This window comes from Lethenteron reissneri, unplaced genomic scaffold, assembly GCF_015708825.2.
Source record: "Lethenteron reissneri isolate LAM-NWPU_2019-01 unplaced genomic scaffold, ASM1570882v1 scaffold_1639, whole genome shotgun sequence".
In the NCBI taxonomy this organism is placed as follows: Eukaryota; Metazoa; Chordata; class Hyperoartia; order Petromyzontiformes; family Petromyzontidae; genus Lethenteron; species Lethenteron reissneri.
The window spans coordinates 875,670-896,241 of NW_026891376.1; the positions used below are offsets into that span (position 1 = coordinate 875,670).

At 45.5% G+C, this 20,572-nt stretch overlaps 1 protein-coding gene across 1 annotated transcript; it reads left to right on the forward strand.

The window, feature by feature from the left end:
- The first annotated feature begins 524 nt into the window (after positions 1-524).
- On the forward strand, positions 525-20,379 carry LOC133338990 (dual specificity tyrosine-phosphorylation-regulated kinase 4-like). The gene is made up of 12 exons (XM_061547130.1): positions 525-624; positions 1,803-1,872; positions 3,404-3,485; positions 4,564-4,712; positions 5,193-5,329; positions 13,474-13,617; positions 14,596-14,734; positions 16,163-16,244; positions 16,928-17,097; positions 18,286-18,346; positions 18,986-19,088; positions 19,754-20,379. Exons 2-12 carry the CDS (start codon positions 1,867-1,869, stop codon positions 19,980-19,982), a joined length of 1,302 nt encoding a protein of 433 aa, XP_061403114.1. The 5' UTR covers positions 525-624; positions 1,803-1,866; the 3' UTR covers positions 19,983-20,379.
- Positions 20,380-20,572: the final 193 nt, after the last annotated feature.

Sequence of the window (20,572 nt, forward strand, 5' to 3'; positions counted from 1 at the left end):
GGTGGTGTGTTAGTGGTGGTACGTTAGTGGTGGGTGTTAGTGGTGGTGTTAGTTAGTGGTGTTAGTGGTGGTACGTTAGTGTGGTGTTGTTAGTGGTGGTGGTAGTGGTAGTGTGGTCGTTAGTGGTGGTACGTTAGTGGTGGTGTGTTAGTGGTGGTGGTGTGTTAGTGGTGGTACGTTAGTGGTGGTGTGTTAGTGGTGGTGGTGTGTTAGTGGTGGTACGTTAGTGGTGGTGTGTTAGTGGTGGTGTGTTAGTGGTGGTGTGTTAGTGGTGGTGGTGTGTTAGTGGTGGTGTGTTAGTGGGGGGTTGTTGTTAGTAGTGGTGTTCGTGGGATTGTTGTTAGTGGTGGTGCTAGTGGTGGGGTTGTTGTTAGTAGTGGTGGGGTTGTTAGTGGTGGTGTTAGTAGTGGTCTGTTTTCGTGGAGGTGTTAGTGGAGGGAGGGGGGCATAGGGGGGGGAAGGTGCTGAGGGGGAGGAGCTCCGGACTGTTACGTCACGGAGGGCGTGGTTTCCTGGCCCCGCCCCCCACGTGCCTCTGGCAGTTTGGGCGAAAGGCGGCGATCGAGAGGCGCGGTGAGACGACATCGTGCAGCAGCTGAAGCCATCGGAGCGAGCCTCGACGAGGTGAGGATTATGTGAGGGTGTGAGTCCGTGTCGTGGGTTCGCGGTGAGGGTGTCAATCTGTGTTGATGTGGGTTCATGGTGAAGATGTGAGTCAGTCTTGGTTCTTTCGGTAAAGTCACGTAGAAGGGAAGTAATAAAAGAATAAAAATAAAACATAATAAAATACAATTCTCACGACGTTTCGGCCACAACGCAAGCAGCCGTCTTCAGGTGAAGACCAGGTCTGTCGGGGAGACAGCGTCTGAATGAAACACCACCACGCTTGGAGCGTATATTTAAGCTGGGTTGGAAGGGGGGAAGGGCGCCTTGACAAAATGATTTGCGTATCAAGAGGAATTTAGCATATTTATGGGAAATGCAGGTATGTGATTAGTACTACTTGTGAAATGCGTAGGAGGTGGGCAGGGGGTTTTCAAAGTCATATTATGCCCGTGCATTATTCAGGATTAGCAGCATCAAAGGGAGGGGATAGGGGTAGCATTAATAAAGGGAAGGAATGTTAATAGTATGTAGCTGCAGTAACTAATCAACCACGTAAAAAACGAAAGTATAAACTACATAGTATCATCAGTATACTAAATATATTTTCTTAATTATTTTATTACTTCCCTTCTACGTGACTTTACCGAAAGATCCAAGAAGACGAATCCCTGCAGTCACGAAAGCTTTAATTCGAAATGTGAGTCAGTGTTGATGATGTGGGTTCATGGTGAAGATGTGAGTCTGTGTTGGTTACGTGGATTCATGCCGATTGTGGGTTATTGCTGATGATGTGGTTTCATGTTGAGTGTATGAGTCCGTATTGATGATACGAGTCCATGATATTTACGTAGGTTAATGGTCATGATGTGAGTCCATGTTGTTTCTGTGGATTTGTGGTGATGGTGTGAGTCCGTGCTGATGATGTGAGTTCGTGCTGATGATGTGAGTTCGTGTTGATGTGAGTCCGTATTGATGAGGCAAGCCCATGTTATTCATCTGGGTTTATGGTGATGTATGTATGTTGAACTTCTTTCGCACAGTACATAGCCAACCGTGCTGATCAGAGTCGGTGTTGATGATGTGAGTCTGTGCTGTGACCTGATTCGTGTTGTGACATGGGAACCAGTTACGTCACACACCCTCGACTCTGCGTGACCCTCTCCTCTCTCTCCCGCTCTCCACCGCTCTCCACGCAGAGACCCGGACGACGCCAGGAACGACGTGAGCTCTGTACACAACGCTGCTCTGCAAGTCACTGCCATGGAGGTAAGTGTGGGTCCCTCGACTCGCGCGGTGAAGTATGAGGTGAACGTGTGTTCTCCACTCTCCATCCATGTGCCTGTTGCCTACCTGTCTACCTGGGTGTGCATCTGCTTGCCTACCCGTGTGTATGTGTGTGTTTCTATCAGAATGTCTTTCTGAGATCCTGTCTGTGTACCTGCCTGTCTATCTATGTATAAACATTTAGAGCATTCTTATCTATCCACTGTTGGATGAAGGCCTCCCTTCTCGAGCCACTGGCACCTTTCACAATCTAGCGATGGAGTAATCTGGCCAGCGCATGCTCTGCATTCTATGATACTATTTCATAGCTCCATCTCGATGGCGGACGTTTTCTCAGATGCGTTCCTGCCACTCCGTTATTCACGATCAACCAATCAACCATCACCATCCCTTCTGGCCGTGGCGTGTCCTGGCCCAGCCCCACTCAGTTTTCTTAACATTCTGAATGATCCCATTAACCTGTGTATCTTCCAATCCACGTGTTCCTCTTTCTGTCTCAATGTAAATCCAGGTGTGGCATCTTGATATCAGACAAACATCCCAATGCTGAGATTTGACATCAGAATCAAAATCTTTATTTAGACTGTAAGAATCCAATGACCTACGAAGCTTGTTTTCACAGATGTCCAGTATGGGAGGGTCAGCAAGTTACAACAGAAAACAATATAAAACAATAGGAGTGCAAATTAGACAAATGGAAAGCAAGTCAGTAACTTTAAATCATTAATTAATTATACAAGTCTTATTTATCAATATTGGGAAACCATATTCTTTGGGTCTTTCGGTAAAGTCACGTAGATAGGTTCAAATTCAAAATAAATAAATAAAAAATGACGACGTTTTAATCATAACACAAGCGATCGTCATCAGGAGGAAAACAGAGGGGGACAGCTGCTCAAATCAGACTGTTTTAAAGGTTTAAAATGGGTGTAGCCACGTACCGTCGGCTCTGCGATCTTACATTAACATGCTAATCTCTCACATTAACATAGCCACCTCAGCGTGCTCGCCGTGGAGGCCACTCTCCGATCTTACATTAACATGCTAATTTCTCATATTAACATCACTAGCCCCGCCCACTTCGTTTATGACCCTTGGGCTTGCACCCATTTTGAACTTTTAAAGAAGTCTGTTTTAGCAGCTTTCCTCCTCTGTTTTCTTCCTGATGACGATCGCTTGTGTTGTGATCGAAACGTCACGTTTTTTCTTTTAATTTGAACCTATCTACGCGACTTTACGGAAAGACCCAAAGATTATGAATTCCTGCAATCACGAAAGCTTTAAGTCAAGATTTAATATTGGGAAAGGCAGCAAAAACAACAACAAAGCAGTCCTCAGCCACACCAATATATCACATAGCCCATCAATAAACTTGCACATTAACTTTGAACTATCAGCAGGACCCTCCTGAATGTGGAGCCCAGATATCATCGGTGCTTGCTCAGTACTCACCTACTGCACTTAACTCAACACCTTGTTGAATCCTATGTGGGGAACCTTTGTCTTTGTGTAGATGAGCAACGCTGAAGGTGGAAGAAATGGCGGGTCTTGCGACACTGCGGTTACTTCCTCCATCCGGAGAAGATCACCCAAAGGTAATAATAGTCATGTGAGACGTAACAGTGGCCATGTTGCAGGGGTGATGTCATGTCGACTATGTTGCATGGATGATGTCAAGGTGGCCATGTTGCATGAGGAACATCATGGTGGCCATGTTGCATGGGGGGGGGATATGTATTTTTCTGCTGATTAGCAGCTGAATGACTGATACAGTGAGAGTGATAATGTAGAGCCTAGCAGTCGCTCTTTTGGAAGCTAGAGTTTGGAGTTAACTAGAACTCCCATATTTACTTTGATCTCTTTTCTCACATGATGGTTACAATAATTGTTCAATCCTAGTCTGCCAGACTTTCTACAAACTGATGATTATCTATGTACTGGCCTCAGTACTGTAACAACAAAAACACATCAATAGCCACATAGGCCAGTATGGCATCACAACTTTACGTGGCAGGGTGGAAGCATAACGGCAACACTCATGTCTCACAGCAGGAAGGTCCTGGGTTTGATTCCTGATTCGAGCACCTCCCTGTGTGTAGTTTCTATATTCTTCCTCAGTTCTGAAGAACGTGAGGGAGTGAGAGTGTGTGTGAGTGTGTGTGTGGGCATATGGGTATCCCAGTTTCATCCCATCGCTACAAAAATAACCACACAATGTATTGGCCAAAACATTTCAATCCTGAAATATTTACCTGACGAATTCCTCAACTTAGGATCACACATATCAGCACCAGCACTGCTCCCATTCTGCAAAAGATCTGCAGGAACCTCCTGAAAAGGAGTCTTGAGACTGAGTGAGGCTGTCCTATATAAAACGCGCTTCGATGATAAAATATCACGTACAGTTCTTCTTGGTTCTTTTGGTAAAGTCACGTAGAAGGGAAATAATAAAATAATAAAAATACAACATTATAAAATACAATTCTCACGACGTTTCGGCCACAACGCAAGCAACCATCCTCAGGAGAAGAACAGGTCTGTCGGAAAGACGCTGTCTTTTTATTATTTCCCTTCTACGTGACTTTACCGAAAGAACCAAGAAGATGAATCCCTGCAGTCACGAAAGCTTTAAATCGAAATCACTTACAGTTATTGTTTTTCTCATATCCGCAGAAATCCTGGGTCTTATTGGCCCTCAACTAACTCGCCGAGAGAAGGCAGAACTTGCCGCCATGAAAGACATCTGGTACTATACGTTCCACAACGATTCCCGGGGCACCAATAACTATGGCTACGACGACGAAGAGCATAATTACATTCTGGTGAGACTCACAACAAAACACCTACTTGGGGCGGTCACATAACCCAGCAGTAGCAGGGTTCGTGGTTTCTTGTTATTACACCTGCAGTAGCAACCAGGGCGGCTGCCCTGATTGCTACTTCAGGCCTCATTATCATCTTCATCATACACAGCATCATCACGCGCAGTATCTTCACACAGTATAATCACTCACTGCGTGATGACGTGCAGTGTCCTTGCACACAGCATTATCAGACACAGTATGGTCTTCCAACCAAGCATGAAGATTCCCAGCATGACAGAGCTCTCTCTCCTACCAACACACACACACAATGAAAATGTATCATGCTTCAGTTCGTCACAACTGTGAATCAGGTTATTAAATTGTACCCGCGACATTCCTGTCCAACCGAGCACTGAATTAACAGGGGGGGGGGGGTGAATGAGTGTTGATGATGGAGTTGGTGCCCTCACCCCTGACCTCTGTTTGATTGTCGCTCAGGACCCACATGTGCACCTCAACTATCGTTATGAGGTGCTCAAGACAATTGTGGTGGGAGGTCAAGGCCAGGTCATCGAGTGTCGTGACCACAAGACAAATAACATCGTGGTCGTGAAGATGTTGGTCACACCCTTAAGGTAAGACTCCACAGAGGCACCGTAATGAGGCCATGTGGAAGTGAAACTCATGCCTCACAGCGAGAAGTGGGCCTGGGTTCGACTCCTGAATTGGGCACCCTCCCGTGTAGATTTTGTATGTTCTCCATCTCTTCTGCATTGGTTCCCTTTGCGTTCTCGAGTTTCTCGTGGCGAGATTTTAACTCCCTCGCCTGGTATGCAGGAGGTCGTGGGTTCAATGACACCTATATATTTGTAGTGATCTCCCCGTGGCAGCATGGATTTTCTTCGGGTCCTCCGGTTTTTTACTCCACATTTAGAAACATGCGTTTAGAGTATTTGGCTGCTACGTGATAAGCCACTTGGTGAAGCTATCATCTGTGGCCATGTAGCCTCTAAAAAATAGCTATATAGGTCAGTGGGCCTTACCTGGTAAAATTTAAAATAGTTTTGTTTAACAGTTTTAGTTTCTTCCTCAAGCTTAAAAAACACATACAATATAAATTTCGATTTAAAGCTTTCGTGACTGCAGGGATTCATCTTCTTGTTTCTTTCGGTAAAGTCACGTAGAAGGGAAGTAATAAAATAATAAAAATAAAACATAATAAAACAATTCTCACGACGTTTCGGCTACAACGCAAGCAGCCGTCTTCAGGTGAAGAATGAGACACTACCAAACTAGGAGCTTATATATAAGCTGCATTGGGGGTTGAAGAGCGCCTTAACAAAAAGAATGTGCATGTGAAGAGGAATTTAGCATATTCATTGAAAATGCGTAGGCGTTGGGCGGGGGGGTGTCAAAGTCATATTATGCCCATGCATTATGCAGGATCAGCAGCAACCAAGGGGGGTGCAGGGATTAGCAGTAACAAAGGAAAGGAATGTTAATGATATGTAGCTGCAGTTACTCAACAACCACGTAGAAAACTAAAGTATAAACTACATAAAAAACTAAAGTATAAACTGCATCGCACCATCAGTATACTTACTATACTCTATAATAAGCTGAGTTACTAACAGCAAGTAATACATTACAATTCTACCTCGTAAAAATTCTATAATATGCTTCCATCTAAACCTTATTCTCTTACATCACACGAGCATATACCGTACTATATACTGCCATAGATAAACCCAACATTAAATTATATACTGTATTGCTGTAAACCAACCTATATCTTATACATTTAATATAACACTATGTATTATTCTACACACCCTAATGTGTATCGAAATGGTTTATTACGTCCTTCCAATGATTGCTGAGCCAGAATCCATCTTCTCGGTTAAAATTGTCTCTGTGTTTGTATATGTGGATCGCCTCATGAACGAATCTCTCATGATAGCCAGATGGCTTGCAGAGAACCTCTGTCTTGGAGAAGTCAATATCATGTGAGCCCACTGAGTTGTAACAGTGATCTGCCACGGCTGAGGTGTTTGTCCTACCGTGTTTCAGGTCAGCTTTATGTTCACGGATGCGGTCCGAGACATGTCGTTTGGTTTCCCCAATGTAACTGCTACCACAGAGGCAACTTAGTTTGTAGACGCCAGGGTACTGTATGTCTGGAACCACATCTTTTACAGACGGTACCAGATCACGGATTTTATGTACTGTGTTGAATCGGACCTGGATCTTGTGTTTAATCAGGATTTTGGAGATCTTTTTTGTGACCCCAGCAATGTAGGGTAAGGTGATGGTCTTGAAAGGCTCCTCAACAGGATCCTTCTTGATGGTTGGAGTGATGGCTTTGCGGATTGTATAGTCGGAGTAACCATTTGCCTTAAGAGCTTGGCGTACGTGTTTGAGTTCACTGGAAATGTGTTCATGGTCGGAGATGCATTGGGCTCTATGATATAGAGTCTTGATGAGGGAATTCTTCTGGGATGGATGGTGGTGGGAATCCGGTTTTAGATAAGCATCCGTGTGGGTGGCTTTCCTGCTTCAACCGCATTAATTGATCAGACCAAACAGTTCTCGTTGAAACCTTCTGCAGCCAGACCACCAAGATTGTACGGCTTGCCAAAGATACATAAAGAAGATACACCTCTTCGTCCCATTGTCTCTACTATCAACTCCCCCACTTACAAACTGGCTCGTTTTTTGTCCGAAATCCTACGGCCTTTCACTGGAAAAACCACCTCTGCAGTACTAAACTCTACTGACCTGGTATCGACAATCAAGGGGATTGCCCTGTCCCCAGACGACCTGCTTGTCAGTTTTGATGTGGTTTCCTTGTTCACCAAGGTACCTGTGCCTGACACCATCGCAATCATTGAAGACTTGGTTCATCAAGGACTGAATGCTGGGGTACCCCCCCTGGTGAGACACTGCTTAACCAATACATACTTCACCTGGAATGGAACCTTCTACAAGCAAATTGAGGGCACCCCAATGGGCTCCCCCCTATCTCCGGTTGTAGCCAACATCTTCATGGAGAAATTTGAGACGGACGCTATCCAGACTGCCACTCTACGCCCGACCTTATGGAAGAGGTACGTAGACGACACTTTTGTCATCTGGCCACATGGCCGGCCTGCTCTAGACCAATTTCTCGACCACATCAATTCCATACACCCAGCCATCAGATTCACCATGGAAGTCGAAAATGATGGCAAGCTACCCTTTTTGGATGTCCTAATCAAAAGGAGACCTGATGGTTCAATGAGCCACTCTGTCTACAGGAAAGCCACCCACACGGATGCTTATCTAAAACCGGATTCCCACCACCATCCATCCCAGAAGAATTCCCTCATCAAGACTCTATATCATAGAGCCCAATGCATCTCCGACCATGAACACATTTCCAGTGAACTCAAACACGTACGCCAAGCTCTTAAGGCAAATGGTTACTCCGACTATACAATCCGCAAAGCCATCACTCCAACCATCAAGAAGGATCCTGTTGAGGAGCCTTTCAAGACCATCACCTTACCCTACATTGCTGGGGTCACAAAAAAGATCTCCAAAATCCTGATTAAACACAAGATCCAGGTCCGATTCAACACAGTACATAAAATCCGTGATCTGGTACCGTCTGTAAAAGATGTGGTTCCAGACATACAGTACCCTGGCGTCTACAAACTAAGTTGCCTCTGTGGTAGCAGTTACATTGGGGAAACCAAACGACATGTCTCGGACCGCATCCGTGAACATAAAGCTGACCTGAAACACGGTAGGACAAACACCTCAGCCGTGGCAGATCACTGTTACAACTCAGTGGGCTCACATGATATTGACTTCTCCAAGACAGAGGTTCTCTGCAAGCCATCTGGCTATCATGAGAGATTCGTTCATGAGGCGATCCACATATACAAACACAGAGACAATTTTAACCGAGAAGATGGATTCTGGCTCAGCAATCATTGGAAGGACGTAATAAACCATTTCGATACACATTAGGGTGTGTAGAATAATACATAGTGTTATATTAAATGTATAAGATATAGGTTGGTTTACAGCAATACAGTATATAATTTAATGTTGGGTTTATCTATGGCAGTATATAGTACGGTATATGCTCGTGTGATGTAAGAGAATAAGGTTTAGATGGAAGCATATTATAGAATTTTTACGAGGTAGAATTGTAATGTATTACTTGCTGTTAGTAACTCAGCTTATTATAGAGTATAGTAAGTATACTGATGGTGCGATGCAGTTTATACTTTAGTTTTTTATGTAGTTTATACTTTAGTTTTCTACGTGGTTGTTGAGTAACTGCAGCTACATATCATTAACATTCCTTTCCTTTGTTACTGCTAATCCCTGCACCCCCCTTGGTTGCTGCTGATCCTGCATAATGCATGGGCATAATATGACTTTGACACCCCCCCGCCCAACGCCTACGCATTTTCAATGAATATGCTAAATTCCTCTTCACATGCACATTCTTTTTGTTAAGGCGCTCTTCAACCCCCAATGCAGCTTATATATAAGCTCCTAGTTTGGTAGTGTCTCATTCTTCACCTGAAGACGGCTGCTTGCGTTGTAGCCGAAACGTCGTGAGAATTGTTTTATTATGTTTTATTTTTATTATTTTATTACTTCCCTTCTACGTGACTTTACCGAAAGAAACAAGAAGATGAATCCCTGCAGTCACGAAAGCTTTAAATCGAAATTTAACCGCCTCTACGGGGAGGGTTTCCACATAACTTTGAGATCCTTCAACAAGCTCCGGGATAAGAAGGCTCAGCTAATCGAGTCTCTCACCTTTCTGAAGAGATGCCGCGACTCTAAGGTAATACCAAACGCATTTACACTAACATCTGCTGCTGTAACTTCTTCTAATGCGAAACGAATTCTGTCTAGAACTAGCTTAGCTCTTATCTCAGAGAAAATCAGACTTACGCGCACCGAACTAGATCAGTTAGACAAGACACTCTACAAATCACACTTATCTTTGAGTGTAACAATGTCCACATCGGATTGGGAACATGTGGAAAAAATGACTGCCTCTTCAGCTGCCGCTATGTCGACTAAATGTAAGGACAACTTGATTTCCAAATTCAATCGCCTCTCAAACAAGAAACCGGACCCACACATTGAAAAGCTAGATATTAACAAAGTCGTAATTAATCGCAGTAACAGTCCTATTTCTGAAGGTTTGAAATCCGTTTTAGCTAAAGGACTAAACTTTGCAGTCACACCTAGACACATACCAGTTAATGATATAATTGCTCGAGTAGATGTAGCTCTCAAGGGCTTGAGTCACATCGCTGCAGACGTAGCAAGATCTGAAATCTCTGTAACCCTCAAAAACGCTAAGATGCCAGCTAGCAACATCAGCAAAGAGGAGCGTTTTGAATTAGCTCAATTAAAAAAGAGGGATGACATTGTCATCCTCTCAGCCGACAAAGGCAATGCCACTGTCATCATGGACAAAATAGAATACAACAACAAAATTCAAGAACTATTAAACGATGGCAGCTATACAAAAATAAAAAGAGACCCCACCAACAGCCTCGTCTCCAAAACCAACAACATCATTTCTGCTTCAACCGCATTAATTGATCAGACCAAACAGTTCTCGTTGAAACCTTCTGCAGCCAGACCACCAAGATTGTACGGCTTGCCAAAGATACATAAAGAAGATACACCTCTTCGTCCCATTGTCTCTACTATCAACTCCCCCACTTACAAACTGGCTCGTTTTTTGTCCGAAATCCTACGGCCTTTCACTGGAAAAACCACCTCTGCAGTACTAAACTCTACTGACCTGGTATCGACAATCAAGGGGATTGCCCTGTCCCCAGACGACCTGCTTGTCAGTTTTGATGTGGTTTCCTTGTTCACCAAGGTACCTGTGCCTGACACCATCGCAATCATTGAAGACTTGGTTCATCAAGGACTGAATGCTGGGGTACCCCCCCTGGTGAGACACTGCTTAACCAATACATACTTCACCTGGAATGGAACCTTCTACAAGCAAATTGAGGGCACCCCAATGGGCTCCCCCCTATCTCCGGTTGTAGCCAACATCTTCATGGAGAAATTTGAGACGGACGCTATCCAGACTGCCACTCTACGCCCGACCTTATGGAAGAGGTACGTAGACGACACTTTTGTCATCTGGCCACATGGCCGGCCTGCTCTAGACCAATTTCTCGACCACATCAATTCCATACACCCAGCCATCAGATTCACCATGGAAGTCGAAAATGATGGCAAGCTACCCTTTTTGGATGTCCTAATCAAAAGGAGACCTGATGGTTCAATGAGCCACTCTGTCTACAGGAAAGCCACCCACACGGATGCTTATCTAAAACCGGATTCCCACCACCATCCATCCCAGAAGAATTCCCTCATCAAGACTCTATATCATAGAGCCCAATGCATCTCCGACCATGAACACATTTCCAGTGAACTCAAACACGTACGCCAAGCTCTTAAGGCAAATGGTTACTCCGACTATACAATCCGCAAAGCCATCACTCCAACCATCAAGAAGGATCCTGTTGAGGAGCCTTTCAAGACCATCACCTTACCCTACATTGCTGGGGTCACAAAAAAGATCTCCAAAATCCTGATTAAACACAAGATCCAGGTCCGATTCAACACAGTACATAAAATCCGTAATCTGGTACCGTCTGTAAAAGATGTGGTTCCAGACATACAGTACCCTGGCGTCTACAAACTAAGTTTCCTCTGTGGTAGCAGTTACATTGGGGAAACCAAACGACATGTCTCGGACCGCATCCGTGAACATAAAGCTGACCTGAAACACGGTAGGACAAACACCTTCAGCCGTGGCAGATCACTGTTACAACTCAGTGGGCTCACATGATATTGACTTCTCCAAGACAGAGGTTGCTCTGCAAGCCATCTGGCTATCATGAGAGATTCGTTCATGAGGCGATCCACATATACAAACACAGAGACAATTTTAACCGAGAAGATGGATTCTGGCTCAGCAATCATTGGAAGGACGTAATAAACCATTTCGATACACATTAGGGTGTGTAGAATAATACATAGTGTTATATTAAATGTATAAGATATAGGTTGGTTTACAGCAATACAGTATATAATTTAATGTTGGGTTTATCTATGGCAGTATATAGTACGGTATATGCTCGTGTGATGTAAGAGAATAAGGTTTAGATGGAAGCATATTATAGAATTTTTACGAGGTAGAATTGTAATGTATTACTTGCTGTTAGTAACTCAGCTTATTATAGAGTATAGTAAGTATACTGATGGTGCGATGCAGTTTATACTTTAGTTTTTTATGTAGTTTATACTTTAGTTTTCTACGTGGTTGTTGAGTAACTGCAGCTACATATCATTAACATTCCTTTCCTTTGTTACTGCTAATCCCTGCACCCCCCTTGGTTGCTGCTGATCCTGCATAATGCATGGGCATAATATGACTTTGACACCCCCCCGCCCAACGCCTACGCATTTTCAATGAATATGCTAAATTCCTCTTCACATGCACATTCTTTTTGTTAAGGCGCTCTTCAACCCCCAATGCAGCTTATATATAAGCTCCTAGTTTGGTAGTGTCTCATTCTTCACCTGAAGACGGCTGCTTGCGTTGTAGCCGAAACGTCGTGAGAATTGTTTTATTATGTTTTATTTTTATTATTTTATTACTTCCCTTCTACGTGACTTTACCGAAAGAAACAAGAAGACATACAATATAACTGGTATTGGACCAAATATCCCAATACTCAAAAATCACCTCCACATTACTCAACTACTGTGATTATAAATAACATTGGCGCCAACTGTGCAACTACTGCAGACTCTGTCAGTGAAACATAGCGCCTTCATTAGTTGTGCTCGCCTTGCAATATCAGACCCACATTCAGAGCCATGGCTCAGCTCGAGCTCAGCTCGAGCTCAGTCTCGAACTCTCACTCTTAGGCTCTGGCTTGAGTCACTTGGCTGCTATTAAATATGCTTGAGCAGCTCAGCCATAGCTCGGCACAGGCTCAGCTCCTACAAAATCCTGAGCATTCCTTGGACCACGCTCGGAGCCGGCTCAAGTTAATCACAGTCACACATCAGGGAATTACTCTATTCAGGCAGCACCCCAAACCCCCTTCTCTCCCGAGCTAATTTTATCCTCTTCCCAAACCTTTCTGGAACTTTTCATGGTTCTCCACCACCAATCCCTCTTAATTTGTTCAGTCTCTCCCAATTTAACCCCCTTATTTGCATTAAGTTTCCTCTGACGACCAATCTTTGCAGCGGCTTTTGGCTAGCCTTTGAACAAAGAGGGTCACTGCATCTCACGCTTTCAGATGCACTTCTGTGGCCGTCTGGAACGCTCTTCCTTCTGATATTAGAAAGTCACTGAAACTATGTACTTTTAAATCTAAATTGAAAACAAATGTCTTTAGAACTGCTTTTCATCTTAAGTTTGTTGTCCTTCCCACGCATCTCCAATTAGCATGGTTGGCTATGTACAGTGCAAATGAAGTTCAGCATACATATGTACAATCCTATTTGAATGGCTCTCTACCTTCAAATCCAATTGTGTGCCATATGTCGGCCACTTTTCCCGTGATAGCTCCTCGGTAATGAAAGTTGAGCACTTCAAACTCACAAAGCCGTTAGACCCAGTGAATGTATATGTATTTATTTATTTCCGAATAGGCGTTACTTCGGGGCATCCTTTACACAAGTCTAAGTGATTAACTTGTGGACTTCCTCTGTGCAGCTCCACGGATGAAATATTGGAGATGGGGCTCAAGAGGGCTATGGAACGTCAACGCAAGGACTATAACCAGGACTCCAATGTCGTCAAAGTCCTGGATGATTTCACTTTCAGAGGGCACTACTGCATCGTGCTGGAGCTGTTGAAGTACGTACCACGTGTTCCCCCATAGCGTGGTTACTTTTGACACTTGTGCCATCGACACATTGTAATACCGTGGCGCTGCCCTGTGTCTGCGAGGCTCAACCAGGACACACACGTGGTTGCACTGGAGGCCCCTCCTCTTTTCTCTATCAACCCTTCCCCTGTTCACCTAGCCACACCCCATTCCATCAGCAGGGTGGTGACAGCGCAGTGGTGACGCTCATGCCTCTCGGCGAGAAGGGCCTTGGTTCGATTCTCAGCTCGGGTGCTTTTCTGTGTTTAGTTTGTGTCTCCCCCCCTGTTCTGGAGAATATGAGTAAGGGAGCGGTAGTGTAACAATTAGCACGCTGCACTAGACACCGAGTGACCCAGGTTGAATTTCCACTCACGGCCAACACCAGTGACAATTATCTGAACCAGTCCTGGGCCTTCCCTAGGTCTCAGCCTCAAATAAGTAGGGATGTGCAAGATGCACGCACCCTGCTCCCATTCCCCAGCTAAGATCAGGTCTACCCCAATCACTACCCCTATCACTACCCTTTCTGCTAGGACCAGGCTGTCTCCAACCCCTATCAATATCATTATCTCTATCACTACCCCTACAGCTACAACCAGGCGTACCACAACCCCTCCTTAACCTGTCACATGTTGTCCTGTCACCATAACCACACCACCACTTTTTACAACCCACTCTTTATCTAAACCACAATCATGGCATGTACAATTTTTACAAATGCTGGAATAAGGTGCAATATAAATCGATATAATATACAAAATATAAGTGGGCAGATGTGCCATCTGATTTGGATTATCAGCAAATAGACCTAAACCCAAACAGGATTAATGATGAATAATAATATCGGTCATGAACGTGCATGGACAATAGTATTATTGTCCTTATCAGAATGAGCATAGCATTGCAGGATGGTACTGACGCTACAAACGTCGTTGTTGTTGCTGTTGTCGCTGGCTCTCTCACAGGGAGAGTCTCCAGCAAGTGATTGAAGAAGCAGGGCTCCGGGGCTTGGACATGGCGTTAATTAAAGCATACACCAGGGAAATCCTCACATTCCTGAAGCATATGGAGTTAAAGGAGGCCGTCCATGCAGCCATCAGGCCAGTAAGTGAACATGGTGTTCAATGCGTCTTTGGAGAAGAGTCGTGTTGTACCTCACAAGGTTCATGTGTTAGGCCTGTCTGTCTATTTGGAAGGAGGCAGGGTCACAGTAAAACTGGTGAAGATGATCCGGTATAAATTATGACTTTGGTGAAGAGGCATGTCTCTATTGGGGACTCACCACAGAGAAAACTGGCCACATTGATCACGGCGTTGGCCAAAACTTGGGAGACATGAACCGGAGCTAAAACGACAATTTTCAAAAAATATACCTAATGCGTATTTTGACCTGTTGGTTGCCCGTCAGCTTCGATTTTGCGAATGGAAAACTATGAAAGGCAAATGCATGGTGGAAAGCATCACAGAATCCATGCACGTTGTCGATGATTTTTAAATCCTTTATATTAAGTTCGCTTGCTTGCTTGCTTACGACCGTGCAAATCTTTCGGTCGTTTTTAAACCCACTTCCCGTGATCCAATCGAGCTGACATTATCCACACAGACTCGTTGTGCGAGACAATTAATGTTCGTGAAAAAAAATTCCCAAAATGTTACACTTTTTAGGCAAAAAAAATTATTTTACATATATTCAAATAGAACTCATTCATGGCTTTGGCTGAACGTCACAGTGTAAGAGCCCAGAGCGTAACCCATCCACAGGCCGTGGCGGAGTAGCGCAGTTGGTAGCGCCCTCGCTTCCCATGCCAAAGGTCGCGGGATCGATCCCCGCGTCCTCCACAGGCGAATATATTTTTAAATCCTTTATATTAAGTTCGCTTGCTTGCTTAGGACCGTGCAAATCTTTCGCTCGTTTTTTAACCCACTTCCCGTGATCCAATCGAGCTGACATTTTCCACACATACTCGTTGTGTGTGACAAATAATTTTCGTGAAAAAAAAATCCAAAATTTTACACTGTTTAGGGAAAACAAATTAAATATTTAATTACCAATTGCTTAATACTGGCAGACAATCATCTGACCCATAGGTAGCAGCCATCTCAAGCCAGAGGACGAGAAGACTCTAGCCGCCACGCATATAAAGGATTTATAGTGAAAAACTTTGTTTTTACAGGTTTACTTGTTCGGGATTCATAAGCAGGCTCTCATACAGCTGTGCACTTCATTCAGCTCTACTGTTGGAGCAACGGTGATCAGTTGTCGATAGCACCATCCCCTTTTACTTCGACAATATCTCAGTTATTAACAGGCGTAAGCCACTCGCATCTCTCATCTTAACGAACTTGAAAGGGGCACCCCCAGTGATAGCTGTCAGAAAACAGCGATTGTCGCTGTGACTGATGCTTGGCAAGAGCGCGCCACCTCTTCTGATTCCCCTGTTTAATATGTATTGTGGTACATGATCGATCCACTGCTGGCTGAATTCTATCAACATAACCTCTGTGTGTGAATCCCTTCTGCCTCTCTTCTAGAACAACATCATGGTCAAAGACACCGTGGCTGGCACCATTAGGGTCATGGATTTTAAGACCAGCTTTACTGTGGGAAGTCAACGTGAGTGACCTCATCTGCATGTGCCCAGCCACCGCATCCCCAAGCAGCTTTTGATCAGCCAGATAGATAGGGCTAAACGGACATTGCACGGGCTAGAGAACATATTGACTGATGTGGTACAGAAGGATGTGGAGCTGATTGAACTTGCCAATGACTGGTACCAGCAGTGTCAAGATCAGCCTCTATGGAGGAGGCTTGTGAGGGACCCTGCTGGGTAGTTGGAGGCAGTTGCCCTCACAGCATTGAGCGGAGCGCCGGGCGGCTTAAATGTAATGAGGTGGCACAGTGGAGAACACAGTTGGTGCATTTGCCAGTTATCTCAGTCAGTCAACCCATGGCACCTGGGTCTGTTCGGTGACCACCTATCAGTGGGCCTTCGACACTTCACGTCTTACAAGTACACCTAGCATGGCACAAGCACCATGTTGACGTCACCACCACTTCGTGGTGAATGGCGGTTGTTGTGAATGTGCATACCTATGTCTGTCTGTGTATGTGTTTGAGTGTCTGCGTGTGTCCGTTGTGTATGGGGTCTATGTCTGTCTTTGTGTGAGTGTCTGTGTGTGGGCATCTGTGTGTGAGCATCTGTGTGTGCGTATCTATGTGACTGCATGTGTGATGACGATGTTGTTAAAGGCTAAGCGAGCACAGTGCATGTATTTTTTGTTGTTGTGATTGTGCAGCCAGACACGGTGATGCCCTGCCATACATAGCTCCGGAGATGTTGCTGGGCTATGATTTAACCTGCACTGCCGACATTTGGTCACTGGGCTGCATGGTAGCAGAGATGGCCACTGGAAAGCAATTATTCCAGCCCAACAACGAAGACGATTTTCTTCTGTCCTGCATGGAGGTATTTCGCACAATGTCCGCTCCTGGGTTAGGGGGGGCCGTATGGTGATTTGGCGAATTATAGCTGTTTGTGCTGTGTGCGTGTTTACACGTGCGTGTGTGTGTACATGTGTATCTTGTACATGTGTGTACACGGTAGTGTAGCGGTTAACACGGTGCGCTACGAACCTGGAGACCCAAGTTCTATTCTGGCTCTCAGCCAACACGTGACGATTATCTGAACCGGTCCTGGGCCTCCCCTAGGTCGACTCAGACTCCAATGAGTACCTGGTGCAATGTAAACATCACCACTAGGGAGAAAAAGGCGGCCAGGAGTGGTGTTGGCCACCCACCCCCCTCGTGTGGCGTGTCAGCCTTCAGATGTGCTCCTCGCTAACATCACTTGCCCCAAGTCTGTTTAGGTTATACCGGGGATCTTTGTCTTGTACATGTGTGTACACGTGTTTGTCTTGTCTATGTGTGTGACCAAAAGTATGTTAAAGCTATGTGGGGGATATTTGTCTTTGCCTATGTGTATAGAATGTGTGGTGCAGTAGTTAGCGCACCGCACTGTGCTACAAACCCCGGCAGAGAGCCGAGTTTGATTCCCACTCATGGCCACTGCCACCACCAGCACCGGTGGCAGCAATTGATCCTCATGGTGGTACACCAGGGTACCAAATAATACAAAATGGCCGAGGCAATTAAATATTTTATTTCTGGGACACTTTTTTCCCAGGGGTGTACTTAACTCCGCGACTGGGGTACCAATCAATGCGAAATCAGTGCTACTCCGCGATGTCGAAACACCAAATATTAGCATTAAAAAATCCGTTTTCGAAAAATTAAACTTTTAAGAGTGCATTGTGTACAGCTCGTTGAGATGAGTCGATTACCGCATTGCCGACCATCACCAGACTAAAAATGATTGCATCACGGACATTATGCGAGAGCCGGGGAACTATGGTACCCTGGGGTACCGCCCTGAGGTTCAATTATCAGAACTGGTCCCGAGGCCTCTCCTAGATCAACTCCGCTTCAAATAAGTACCTAGTTTGGTGTGTGACGTACCTGGGGCGTTGTGATCAACCATGCCCTCGTGTGCCACAGTTCCAGCCTCAATACATGCTGCTACTTGCTTACAGCACTTGCCCCAACAGTCTACTGAGGCTTTATGATTGACCTCTGTCTTTGTCTGAACCGTGTGCAGAGGCTGGGTGTGCCCCCAAGAAACTTCATACATGCCGCTCCTTACGGATTGATATACTTTGGTAAGTTAAAAGGGGTGGCTTGGGGCTGTTATTGCATAATTCCAACGGAGTGATGTTTTTTTCTGAGTAGAAGGGTTGGTAGGTGGATGGGTAGGTGGATGGGTAGGCGTGTGCGTGGGTGGGGGGGTGAGGGGGTGGCGGGGTTAATTTGCAAAACAACACCCTACCTCAAAGGTGGTGCCGGTCGGTAACGCTGTGGTAAGCAATGCCAAGGGAGGGAAGGTCAATTTCAACATGCAATTCCCCTCATGGGGCTTGTAGCCACCACTGAGGCCAATGGCTGCGAGAGGCTGGTAACCCCTCCACCTTAAATTTAATTACCAGTCAGTCATCTCAATCAGTCAACCCATGGTACCGGAGTCTGTCCCATGACCTCCTGCCAGTGAGCTTTTGACACTTCAGGTGGCCTTAAAGTGCACATAGCCTGGTACAAGCACCATGGTGATGTCACTGCCACTTAGTGGCAAATGGCAGTTATTGTTGTTGAGTAGGCCATGGGGGGATGGTTAGGTGAGTGGGTTGGCGAGTGGGTGGGTGGATAGGTGGGTGAGTGGGTGGGTAGGTGGGTGAGTGGGTAGGTGGGTGATGTGGTTTGTAACTATGTATATCTCTCTCTTCCGCTGTGCATGGCCCCTGCAGGTGGTTGGAAGAAACCATACAGCCTGCCGGGGAGCTTCCCACTACACTCTGTGCTCAAGAGCCAGGACACGGAGTTTGTGGACTTTATCAGCCGCTGCCTCCAGTAAGAACTGCCTCCTCTCCCTCTTCCCCCTGCTGCCCCCCACGAGGATTCCCCATCACTCAATCTCCTCCAAATTATTGGTGATCACACTCCATCAATCACCAGCTCCACCCTCTCATTCTTATTCATCATCTCCTGGGCCCAGAGTTGGTGGACTGTGTCCATTTTTGCCTACAGTAGATACAGTAAGACAACCTCCCGCCTGCCCATTCCCCTCTCCCACACCTCCCCACAAGGATTCTCATATCAGTCACTCTCCTTCAAGTAATCGTTAGAGACACCCATAGGCCCCCATTTTTTTCTTCCTCTTCGTCCGATCCGAAAGTCCAAAATTTGAATAACAAAACTCTACATGTGGAGAATGTGGTACGTCTGGGTCACGTCGTCACCGCTGAGCCATATCACAAGAGGTGGAACTGATGTGGTACAGGAGGATGTGAAACTGAGTGAACCTGCCGATGACCTGTACCAGCAGTGTCAAGATCGGTGTCTGTGGAGGCCCATGAAAGATGGGCAGTGGCAGGCTAAGTGCATTTTTAGGCTACTGGGCAGTGGAGTACTCCCCGCTGCTGGTGAGAATTCCTGGACCTCGTGGAAGAAGGGAAGAAACGTAAATCCTTGTAACGTGCCTCTCACCACGTGTGCCCCCGCGTGTCTCTCAACAGATGGGATCCAAATCTTCGGATGACTCCCACTCAGGCGCTCGCACACAGCTGGCTTCAGGGCATGGCCGAGGTCCATGATCAAGGGGCAGCCACGGCCACAACCAGCACCACCATTACCACCGCTACCACCACCGCTGCTCGCAGTGTGCAGGGCCGGATAGCGCTGAGATCCAGAGAAGAGGGCTCCGGAGAATACGATGCAAAGTCTGGAGCCACTGAGCCACGGTAAGCAAATCTGCATGTGTCCTGTGTATGTGTTTATTATTTTGTATCATTATTATTATGCTTGTTTATGCAGAATGAACATCATTGAGTCTCAAGACAAAATATTCAAGAGGGCCCTGCCAAGTTTTGTTCGCAGTTGGGAACAAAGTTGCTGTGTGTGATCCCAATTGAGTGCTTTAGAGGTCGATTTTGATCCAAGACCAGTTGTGTTGTTGTGGGTTCAGTTTCGGGGAAGAAGCTGCTGAACCCAGAGGAAACCCATGCAGAACGGGGGGAGAACACAAGTGCATTCCAGCCTACCCCACGTGTACATTCATCTGTAGACCGATTTATTTTCCATAATTGGTTTGTGGGTGAGCCCACATAACCATGCGGCCATATCTTCACCATCTAACCCTTCATTTACCGTAAAATGCGTTGAGGTGCGAGATGTGATATGTAAGTGCCTCATTGCGTTGTAAAGCACTCTGAGATACCATCGAAGTCAAGATGGGCAGCTTTATCTAACACGAATCACCATCAGATATTTTTACAACAATCGTGCATGGGTGATGCGGCCCAGCGGCAGCACTCTTGATGGTTATTACTGCCATG